Source organism: Notolepis coatsorum (assembly GCF_963971535.1).
Source record: "Notolepis coatsorum genome assembly, chromosome: 18".
Classification (NCBI taxonomy): Eukaryota; Metazoa; Chordata; class Actinopteri; order Aulopiformes; family Paralepididae; genus Notolepis; species Notolepis coatsorum.
The window spans coordinates 934,888-947,591 of record NC_140182.1 but is presented as its reverse complement, the minus strand read 5'-3'; the positions used below and the strand labels follow the sequence as shown (position 1 = coordinate 947,591).

The 12,704-nt window shown below is 43.2% G+C and overlaps 1 protein-coding gene across 1 annotated transcript in view; it reads left to right on the top strand.

Moving 5' to 3' along the window:
* The window catches only part of LOC311244780 (hyaluronidase-4-like), a gene marked incomplete at its 5' end in the record, with an annotated part of 74,828 nt that overhangs the window by 31,397 nt on the left and 30,727 nt on the right, over positions 1 to 12,704 (top strand). The window contains one exon of the mRNA XM_084334467.1: positions 12,246 to 12,253. Within this exon, the coding sequence (XP_084190593.1) occupies positions 12,246 to 12,253 (8 nt within the window). The remainder of the gene's footprint in view (positions 1 to 12,245; positions 12,254 to 12,704) is intronic.

Genomic DNA, 12,704 nt, shown 5'->3' with positions numbered 1-12,704 from the left:
CCACCCTGCATCACACTCTTCATCAGCTCCACCCTGCATCACACCCTTCATCAGCTCCACCCTGCATCACACTCTTCATCAGCTCCACCCTGCATCACACCCTTCATCAGCTCCACCCTGCATCACACTCTTCATCAGCTCCACCCTGCATCACACTCTTCATCAGCTCCACCCTGCATCACACTCTTCATCAGCTCCACCCTGCATCACACCCTTCATCAGCTCCACCCTGCATCACACTCTTCATCAGCTCCACCCTGTATCACACCCTTCATCAGCTCCACCCTGTATCACACTCTTCATCAGCTCCACCCTGTATCACACTCTTCATCAGCTCCACCCTGCATCACACCCTTCATCAGCTCCACCCTGTATCACACTCTTCATCAGCTCCACCCTGCATCACACTCTTCATCAGCTCCACCCTGCATCACACCCTTCATCAGCTCCACCCTGCATCACACTCTTCATCAGCTCGCTCCACCCTGCATCACACTCTTCATCAGCTCCACCCTGCATCACACTCTTCATCAGCTCCACCCTGCATCACACTCTTCATCAGCTCCACCCTGCATCACACTCTTCATCAGCTCCACCCTGTATCACACTCTTCATCAGCTCCACCCTGCATCACACCCTTCATCAGCTCCACCCTGCATCACACTCTTCATCAGCTCCACCCTGCATCACACTCTTCATCAGCTCCACCCTGCATCACACTCTTCATCAGCTCCACCCTGTATCACACTCTTCATCAGCTCCACCCTGCATCACACTCTTCATCAGCTCCACCCTGCATCACACTCTTCATCAGCTCGCTCCACCCTGCATCACACTCTTCATCAGCTCCACCCTGCATCACACTCTTCATCAGCTCCACCCTGCATCACACCCTTCATCAGCTCCACCCTGCATCACACTCTTCATCAGCTCCACCCTGTATCACACTCTTCATCAGCTCCACCCTGCATCACACTCTTCATCAGCTCCACCCTGCATCACACCCTCATCAGCTCCACCCTGTATCACACTCTTCATCAGCTCCACCCTGCATCACACTCTTCATCAGCTCCACCCTGTATCACACCCTTCATCAGCTCCACCCTGCATCACACTCTTCATCAGCTCCACCCTGCATCACACTCTTCATCAGCTCCACCCTGCATCACACCCTTCATCAGCTCCACCCTGCATCACACTCTTCATCAGCTCCACCCTGCATCACACTCTTCATCAGCTCCACCCTGCATCACACTCTTCATCAGCTCCACCCTGCATCACACTCTTCATCAGCTCCACCCTGTATCACACTCTTCATCAGCTCCACCCTGTATCACACTCTTCATCAGCTCCACCCTGCATCACACTCTTCATCAGCTCCACCCTGCATCACACTCTTCATCAGCTCCACCCTGCATCACACTCTTCATCAGCTCCACCCTGCATCACACTCTTCATCAGCTCCACCCTGCATCACACTCTTCATCAGCTCCACCCTGTATCACACTCTTCATCAGCTCCACCCTGCATCACACTCTTCATCAGCTCCACCCTGCATCACACCCTTCCGTTATGAACAGTGATGCCAGTAACTAGGGGTCAGGAACCTTTTTGACTGGGAGAGCCATAAAAGCCAAATATTTCTAAATATATTTCATTGAGAGCCATATAGTATTTTTTAACGTATAATAAATTAAATATGTCTTACTTTTAATGCGACTTCTGGTGCTGCATGGTTTTGCTGATGGCCTTGTAATCTGGTTCATACGTGGTGACTAGGTTGAGCTTCATGCAGGCGTTGAGGCTTCCATCAGTTAAACGTGAGCGTAGGTTGGTCTTAATGTTCCTCATATGTGAGAATGACTGCCCACATGCATATGTAGAGCCAAACATGGTCAATACGGCAATACTCACGCTGCATTGTGTGGTATGTCACAGGAAGCTCGGTCCAAGTTTTAAGAATCAGCTGGTCTTCAGGCTGCTCGCTATATCTTCAGCTACAGATACTATTAGCTGTATCTTCAAAACTAATTTCTGTTTACTTTAAAATGACACAGTATTATTAAGAAATATCACAAGTATATAAAAAAAAAAATAAAAATAAATTAAAAAAAAATTTTACTCAAAAAATTCTGGGAGCCATATGCTGTCACCAGAAGAGCCATATATGGCTCGCGAGCCATAGGTTCCCGACCCCTAATCTGATAACTTTTTTCAGTAAATAGTCATCTAACTTGTTACTTTTTACAAGCCAGTAATCTGATTACAGTTACTTTTCCAAGTGGCTGTGCGTTACTATTTAGTTACTATATCTCATAATGCCGATGATAAGAGAGCCAGGGGGGGGCGACAGTGGCTCAGGAGGTAGAGCAGTCGTCTGGCAATCCGGAGGTTCCCGGTTCGATTCCCACTCCTGGGCAGCGTGTCGATGTGTCCTTGAGCAAGACACTTAACCCCTAATTGCTCCCGATGAGCAGGTTGGCACCTTGCATGGTTGCCTCCACCGTCGGTGTGTGAATGGGTAATATGTAAGTAACAAATTGTGAAGCGCTTTGGATAAAAGCGCTATATAAAAAAGCAGCCATTTACCATTTACCAGGGGTACAGTCAGCTAGACCGGAGATGGGACGTGCGCTCGCACAGCCAATGAGCAGCCAATCATGATTTATGACATTATGCACTTTCAATAAAGTATTATAAAAAATTTAATAAAAACTGTTGTCATTCTTATGTTGTGGCAGCAGCAGGGGGGACGACGACGACTTTGTAACCTAGTTACTTTCAAAGTAACTTAGTAATCAAGTAATCAGTAAAGTAACTAGATAACTTTTTAAAGGAGTAATCAGTAATCAGATTACTTGGCATCACTGGTTATGAAATACACATTTGGAACAGGATCCATGTCAGAAACATGTGACGCGTGTCGTGTCCAGTGACAGAGACGGAGGAGAACAGAGGGACGTAAACACTGGAGTACAACCAGCTAGTGGCTCTGATCTCCAGATGCCCTTGGGCTGTGCAACAGCTCAGCTCTGCTGGGGAAACCAGCTGCGACACCCTCCACTCCCCTCTAGAGGGCGACACAGCCACAATTTAAACTAACTAGGCCCAGTGCTGAACACTATGCCCATATAGAGTAGTTTCCACTTGTCATTGTATGTGGCATCATCATAGAGACACACAAGGCACAGTTATGTATGTGTTTATTCACTTGAAGGGGGGGGGAAATGCATGAAAACAGTATGACCATGAATGGCTTTCACTTGGCATTGTATTGTTATTAAGGTCATATATTACCTTAGTAACACAACACAGGGTTATATGTTATATATTATCTTAGTAACACAACACAGGGTTATGTGTTATATATTATCTTAGTAACACAACACAGGGTTATAGGTGTTATCTATTATCTAAGCAACACAAGACAGGGTTACTATCTATTATCTAAGCCAGTGTTTCTCAACTGGTGGGCCATTTTGAGTGGGTCGCGGATGTGTAATTTTCTTTTTTTTTATAATATCTTTTTTTTACTACCTATCTTTGTGAAAGTGGTTTCTCAGCTCTGGTCCAGCTGAAGACAAAGCAGAGGAACTGATTGGACAGTGAGCATGACCTCCGAGTTGCTTTGTCTACCATCACCCCAGACTTTGAGACTCTTGTCAGGAGCAAACAACATCCCCAGTTATCCCTTTAGTTCCCTGGGATGTTAAGCTAAGAAGTCTGCTAAGAAGGATATATTATTTATTATTAATATTATTATTTTATTTCATTGGGTTTTTAGCCCTAGTTGCACTTTTGTTGCAACCCCAGTTATCCCATTAGTTCCCCCAAACTTAGGTCTGTTATGTTAAGCTAAGAAATCTGCTAAGAAGCATTATATTATTTATTATTATTTTATTTCATTGGGTTTTTAGCCCTAGTTGCACTTTTGTTGCACTTTTTTGTGTTTATTTCATGTTTTTAACAGTGCATGAAAGATTGTGTATTACTGCAAAAAAAAAAAAAAATGGAAATAAATCATTGTGGTTAAAGAATTTGGGTCGTGACTTAATGACTAGGAAGATGTTGGGTCCCGAGGCTAGACCAGTTGAGAACCACTGATCTAAGCAACTCACAAGTGTTATTATCTATTATCTTCTAAGCCAGTGGTTCTCAAACTTTTTACACCAAGTACCACCTGAGAACGTAGCTGGCTCTCCAAGTACCACCATATGACCGGCGTTAAAATACAGTCTATTCAGCTATGCACAGTTCACGCAGGAGTCAAATGTATTCCTAATACCATTATTTATTGTTAACTTTTGTCAGACACAACCACAATGTACAAAGGGATAGCACTAGAACTAGCAAACGCTTCCACACAACTCATACAATGCAAGGGGCATTGAGAACATAATAACTAGCCGCATTTCATTGTATACCTGTATGCCGTGACAATTAAAACTCTTGAATCTTGAATCTTGAACTAACATTCTCACATACAGTAGCAAATGAGAAAATTAAGAACAACTGTATTTCAGCAATTGTCCGTCATTCTCTCTCACTCACTCACTCACTCACACACACACACACACACACACACACACACACATGCACACACACACACACATGCGCACACACACACACACACACACACACACACACACACACACACACACACACACACACACACACACACACACACAATTATTTTGTTACAAAAACTTAATTTCCTGCATTCTGGTGCAGGATTTTTAGAATTTTTACCCTTTAAATGCCAGTGTTTGTGATGGGCATCACAAATTATTGTAAAAAAGAAAAGAAAACACATATTCAATACATTTTTGAATGTTTACCCTTTAAATGCCAGTTTGTGTGATGGCATCACAAATTATTGTTGAAAAAAACACACAAAAAGGAAAATATTTTCAATATATCAAATGCAAAGTAAATTTTTCTGGGGGGATTACAGGCTAGGCATGTGTCAATGATTAGCAGCAACACAGATTTTGATGGATTTTTTGTAATGTCAGATTTAACACCAACTCTTTTCAGAAAAGTGGGAGTATTTCATTTTTTATCTGACATTACAAAAAAATCTAAAAATAAATGGTTATGATCAGGGCTGAAGTTGAATTAAAGATGTATGACTGTTTAGACTGCATTCAAATCAAATCAAATCAAATTTATTTATAAGGCCCGACAACACATGTTAATGTCCCCATGGGCCGTACAGGTCTTCTTTAAACAAGTCAAGAAGAAAACATAACAATAAGTCAAGAACAGAACAAGAACACCATAAGGTCCAAAACATTTAAGATAAATGCAAATAAATGAAAGAATGCAAGCACTCCCAGACATACCCCACGCGAAGGTAAGGAAAAACTCACTAAAACCTAACAATAGGGAAAAATGCTCCACAGGCAGTGTGGAGGAGAGAAACCTTAGAAGGGCCATTCAAGGGGGGATCTCCCTTCTTAGATGTCGGTGATAGTAGTGTTGCAGACTTACAGTTGGTAAGCATGCACTCAAGTGTGTAGTGAAACACAGATGAGTGCATGCAATAGCAACTGAACATTTTGAAAGATTGAAGATAGAGCTGATAGCGGATCTATTTGAGGCACAGGGGCGGCGCAAATAGAGTCACGTCCTCCCCATCTTAGTCACGGGACATTCAACACTCCGGTCATTGCTCAGGGACAGCCGGAGACAGGGAGATAGGGGCGGCGCAGAGAGGGTCGCAAACTCCCCGACATCATCGCGGGACGTCCGGCACTCTCCTCCCGAGACAGGGGGGCACGCAGAGGGGGTCGCATTCTCCCGGCCTTCATCACGGGACGTCCGACACTCCGGTCAGCACTCCAGGACAGCAACTCACAGGGGGACAGGGAGAGCTGATAACTGTTAGTTTTTATAGTAAACAAGTACTTATACATTCAATTTATAATAATGTGAAAAAAATAACCAAAAAAAACAAAAAAAAACAAAAAAACTCTAGAACGTCTAGACGAGAAGGGGGCGGGCCGAGTTGTGGTCACAAGCACTGTTATTAAGATTGGAAGAGTTTTATCTTGATATAATGTAATTTAGCTTCTTGGTGAATGCCACATGCAAGCCCCTAGAGGGTTTTTAGGCAATTCTCCTACACATCCCTTGTGGATTATATTGTATTATATATGTAATTGTTTTTATATGTGTAAATAAACAAACAAACAAACAAGTATGATGTCATAATAGAACATTCTAGAACATTTGTGATGTCACAGTATGATGTCATAATAGAACATTCTAGAACATTTGTGTACAGTATAACAATTCTCTCAGATGATCTCAGATCTCAGAAGACCAAGTGAAGATATCACTTGTTGTTTCCGGCTACTCGTCTGTAAACTTGAATATATTCTGTAGATACAATTTAAAATCACCACATGGAAAAGGAAACAATGTCCTGTACAATCCTTAATGAGCTGCATCTGGAGGGAAGGCTCTGTGATGTGGTTATTAAAGTCAACAGCACTGAGTTGAATGCCCACAAGGCCCTCCTGTGTGACTGCAGTGACTATTTCAGGTAAGTTTAGCTTGGTTCAGGTTAGCTTGGTTCAGCCTAGCTTGGTTCAGGTTAGTTTGGTTCAGGTTAGCTTGGTTAGTATTTGTCAATTTCCGTAACATCCATAACGCTGTGTATTTTGTCACCTATCTCAAAATCCAGAAGGTCAAAACATTTCTTACTGTAGGCTCTTTATCTCAATAAGTGTAACTAAAATGTGTAAATTATACTTCCAATTCAAATCGATGCCTTGTCAATGTTAAGTTAAGTTTCCAATGTTCTCTCTGAATGTAACATACATAACGTTGGAATTGCCCAAGCTTTTCGGACTCACTGAACACATGATGAAAACTCTGTGAATATCTTTTTCAAAGAATAACATGTTTACTATCGCTTTGTAGGGAAGGCTTTGAGGTACCCAAAAAGCACATTCAGGAAAACCTGGCATTTCCTCTCAAGGAATGAATCACAAAAAAGTGCCGTTATGGATGTTACATTTTTGCGTTATGGATGTTACACGTCTGAAATAGACAAAAAACACTAAACACTAAAATAGGGCTTTACCCACATGTGTTTGACTTCGGTGGACCATTTTGAGGGTCAAACCAGTCTGGATTCATGTTGTAGTCTGAAAAAATGCCAGGAAATGCTTCTTCTTCTTCTTATTTGAATTTCCGGCAGAGTAGACGCATCGAGGCGTATTACTGCCCTCCGCAATTCTTTTTATGGGCTCTTCTTCTTCTCCTTCTTCTCCTTCTTTTTCTTCTTCTACTGGACCCCGTCATCACCTACATTGTCCATTGGAGTGCAGCTACTGCTGCTACTTCCTGTCTGAGCCCCCCTCCGCGGGATTTCTTATACTACACTAGTGGTGTTCCATCTTTAGGCCTCTTCAACTCACACTTTCTCCTTCTTCTCTGCTCCTCTTGCCTGTCCAATACTAATACATACACTAACGCTATATCCTCTGGTACAACTCTGAAGCATGCAGAAATGTCAGCACTGCCTCTGTGATCAACTGGTGGTTCTCATTATCCATGCCAAAGAATGATTTAAGAGAGAAGGAAGATACTCCCAGCTCTACCAGACTTTTATAAAAGATTTCCCTCTCTTTCCTATACCTTTCACATTTTAGGAAGACATGCCCGACAGTTTCAGTCTCTCCACATTCACACACCCCATCTGGATGTTTGCCCACAATGAACAAGCTACTGTTCAACCCACAGTGCCCCAGCCTCAGTCTACACATCTTCACCCTATCACTCCTTGACCCATATCCCTCCACCTTGATCTTGACCCGAGGCTGCAGAGAGAAATAGTGCCTTCCCTTGGTCCCCCTTTCCCACTCATCCTGCCACTCAGCCTCAACTCCTTTCTTTATCTTATCTCTGAGTTCTACTCTTCCCATTGAAATACCTATCTCTTCCTCCCTTCCCAGGCTCTGTTTGGCAAGGGAGTCAGCCATCTCATTCCTGAGAGAATGATTGAATATATATAGAACACAAATGTTCTAGAATCTCGATTATGACATCATACTGTGACATCACAAATGTTCTAGAATGTTCTATTATGACATCATACTGTGACATCACAAATCTTTTCTTTTTTTTGTCTTAAATAGTTTCAAAATATCAGTCACTTCTGAAAATAAATTACAAAAAGTTTTTGGAAAATTGCTCTTTATTTGATAAACATAAAAAAGTGTTTTCTATACAGAGAACAGCAATATTAATATCAGTTAAATCAGAAAATGAGTTTTGGAGCAATTCCATGAAAATGTCAACCTCACCATGAAAAAGAAAGTTATAAAAAATCAAGTCCAATTCATTCTGCCTGAACTGGTTCAGAGAAATGGTATCTCCCTCTGTTATCCATGTGAGGATTGAGGTGTTCACGAATCTGATCAAAACTGACCCAGGACTTGTCCTCTTTGGTTGGAAGTGCAGCGGTAAGCCTCCATAAGGGACATGGACATGTGGCGTTTCTGAACCCTCTGCTTGACTCCTTCTCTTATGGTCACTGCATCCTTCATTCCTGGGGCCTGTCTTGAAATGTTGTCCCTGGAATAATACTAATTTACTTTATGTTTGGTTTCATTTGGGGTTTCTGTGTTTTTTGGGGTGGGTTTCTTGTCACGATACTCGGCAAAACAATAACAAATACACATGTAGGCTGAGCAGACGCGAGGGGGAGATGGCCGACAGCAGCCGATTAGCAGTAGGCTAACGTGGACACTGCTCTGCCTAGATAGACCAACAATGTGTGAAAAAGTTGTGTCTGGAAATATATTGGATTTTAACAAGGAGTCATAAAATACTTCTGATTTAAATCAAACAAAGGGGTCATAATCTGACTTAACAACACACATTTTTGATAGTGTTTTTTGTCTATTTCAGACGTGTAACATCCATAACGCAAAAATGTTGTGATTCATTCCTTGAGAGGAAATGCCAGGTTTTTTTGGGTACCTCAAACCCTTCCCTACAAAGTGATAGTAAACATGTTATTCTTTGAAAAAGATATTCACAGAGTTTTCATCATGTGTTCAGTGTGTCCGAAAAGCTTGTCAATTTCCGTAACATCCATAACGCTGTGTATTTTGTCACCTATCTCAAAATCCAAAAGGTCAAAACATTTCTTATTGCAGGCTCATCTTTATCTCAATAAGTGTAACTAAAATGTGTAAATTATACTTCAAACAAAAAGACCAGAATGACTAATTGTTGCTAATATGTCATCTTTATAAAAGTTAGCTTTGCTTAGGAAGTTTGGTTGACATTGCATTCCAGATGCAAATTTTATGACAACTTTTCCTGGAAAACGTTATGGATGTTACATTCGCTGTCCCATAAAGAGGCATTATAACAGCATGCTTCACCTGCCAATGGAAAGACACAAAGTACATAATTGATTCACATATTGATACAACAGCCCTTCATGACCAAAGTTGAGGTTAGAAAAATATCTGTTGATTCTTTTTTTTGCCATTCTGGCCATTCAGAAAGTCATACAATTAGGTTAATCAAAAAATAAATTTTTACATCATTGTGTCTCCTTCTGTAGTGTGAAAAAACATGCATTCTCATAAATATTACGATCAAATCTATTTTGTACTTCAAAGTATAGACCTTGATGATACATTTGAAATTGGTTTGGTTATGATCATGTTATTTTAATTTTGTCATGGTGAGGTTGACATTTGCATGGAATTGCCCTAAACAGATGCCATACTGTACTTTTACTGTAAACAGATAATATACTGTACTTATACTGTAAACAGATAATATACTGTACTTATACTGTAAACATATAATATGCTGTACTTATACTGTAAACAGATAATATACTGTACTTATACTGTAACATATACTATACTACACTTCTACTGTAAACAGATATGATACTGTACCTCTACTGTAAACATATACTATACTGCATTTCTACTGTAAACAGATACTATACTGTACTTCTACTGTAAACATATACTATACTGTACTTCTACTGTAAACAGATACTATACTGTACTTCTACTCTAAAAATATACTATACTTCTACTGTGCTAAGACCCTATACTTCTACAGTGAAAATAAATTACTACACAGGACAGAATGTTGCTTACTGTTTACTCATCAGATATCTCTATACTCTGCGTCCCACAGAGCCCTCTTCACTCGCTGGAGCGACTCAGAGAACGCAGTCCACACTATCCCTGGGGTGTCCCCGGGTATGATGCAGCTCATCATAGAGTACTCCTACACACGCTTTGTGCTGGTCACAGCAGAGAACGTGGGAGAGCTTCTGGTGGCTGCAGACCAGCTTCGCGTCACTGGCATAGTAGGAGCGTGCTCTGACTTCCTAGAGGGCCAGCTGTCTCTGGAAAACTGTGTCGGCATCTGGAGGTTCACGGACATCTACTGCTGCCCTGACCTGAGGCGCAAGGCCCATCTCTTCATCGTGTGCCACTTTGAGGAGGTGTTGCACGTCTCACAGGAGTTTGTGGAGCTGTCCCCGCAGCAACTGGTGGACATCATCGAGAGGGATGACCTGAACGTGAGGAGCGAGGAGACGGTGTTCGAGGCCGTTCTCCGTTGGATCGACCACTCCCGTGAGGAGCGTAAAACACACATCCCTTTGCTGCTGCCCAAGGTAACTAATTGTATTACGGATACACAAACATGGTTGCTAGTGCCTGAGCCACATTTATTTTTAATTACATTTTTATTATTTTACTTTTTCTTGTTTGTCTGTCTCTTGTCAAGGTCATTATGATTCATGTTACTGTTATTATTGTTGTCGTCGCTGATGCCATTATTATTATTATTATTATTATTATTATTATTATTATTATTATTATTATTATTATTATTATTATTATTATTATTATTATTATTATTATTATTATTGTTGTACTGTTATGTTCTGTTTTATGTATGAAAATAAAAGAAAATAAAAACATTTATACTGTGCATTACATTAAAACAACACTAGTTTCCCTAGTACGGTGGTTCTCAAACATTTGGGTCCAAACTGTTCCCTAGCAACAGAAACCGTCTACAACCGATGTCTAAGTTGTACCCGCTGTCTGCTTGTCTCTTCCCAGGTTCGCATGGGCTTGATGAGGCCTGACTACTTCAGGAGCAACGTCCAGAACAACCCTGTGGTGAGGGACAGCCACGACTGTAGGCCCCTCATCCTCAGCGTCCTGAACCCCCCTGGCTCCGACAGGCTCCCAAACCCCCTGACCCGCCCACGCCGGCCCCAGGAGGTCCTATTGGCCATCGGAGGCTGGGGTGGCGGCATCCAGACCATGGAGGCTTACAATATCCGAGCCGGTGGATGGATGGACGTGAGCGTTGAGGGGGAGAGTCCCCGGGTCTTCCACCACGCCACCGCTTATCTCCACGGTCTGGTCTACTGCGTTGGCGGCCGGTACGGCGTAGAGTATCTCAGCAGTGTGCGCAGGTTCAACCCCGTCACTCGCAGCTGGCTGCAGGTGGCTCCCATGCACTCACGCCGCCGTGAGCTCAGCGTGGTCGTGTTGGACGGCTGTATCTACGCCATGGGAGGGAGAGACAACAGACACGTGGACCTGAACACCGCCGAGCGCTACGAGCCTGAAACCAACCAGTGGACAGTGATCTCACCCATGCTGGAGCACAGGAGCCGCGCCGGGGCAGCAGCCCTCCAGGGCAAGGTGGGTGGAACTGAGGGACACAGGGTGCTAGATGAACACAAGGAACGTTAGATCAGAAATCATAAATGTCTTTATTGCCAAGTAAGCTTGCACATACAAAAGATGTGTCTGGGTCCTTTGGTGCATCAACATTAACAGACAATTAAAGTAGAATGAAATCAAATGGAATATATAAACTAAATTAAAATATTCTTTCTTATTACAGGTTTACATCTGTGGTGGCTTCAACAGGGGGTGGGAGTGTCTGCTCACAGCTGAGTGCTACAGCCCAGACACCGACCAGTGGACTCTGATCGCCCCCATGAGCACCAGGCGTGAGGAAGTGGGAGTCGCTGCATACGGAGCACAAGTCTATGCGGTCGGTGCACACGGAGACAAATGCTTTATACTAGATATTTTTATAGATATATCATTTGACTTTCAATGCTTCTGTGATGCCCTCATTTCCCTAAATGGATTAATACAGTGTCTGCCTGCCTGAGCCACACACTAAAACATTCCTCTCATGTGTCCTGTCCTCAGGTGGGAGGGTCAGACGGTAGAAACATCCTGCGTAGCGCGGAGGCCTACAGCCCCTTGACTGACTCCTGGAGCGCCCTGCCCGACATGCTCACCCCCCGCTGCAGCTTTGGCATCGCGGTGCTGGACGACCTGCTCTTCGTGGTCGGAGGCCACAATGGCTCCACCACCATCTCCAGCGTGGCGCGCTACGACCAGAGCGGCGACAAGTGGACTGTAGCCGAGGACATGAAGATCCTGCGCTGGGGCCTAAGCTGCTGCATAATGCATGGCCTGCCATTTAATATGAGCCAGTACGCTGCTCCCCGTGGAGGAGGAGGAGGAGGAGGAGGAGGAGGAGGAGGAGGAGGAGGAGGAGGATGAGGAGTAGGTGGAGCAGGAGGAGGGGAGGAGGAGGAGGAGGAGGAGGAGGAGCAGGAGGAGGAGGAGGAGGGTAGGAGGAGGAGGAGGAGGAAGAGCAGG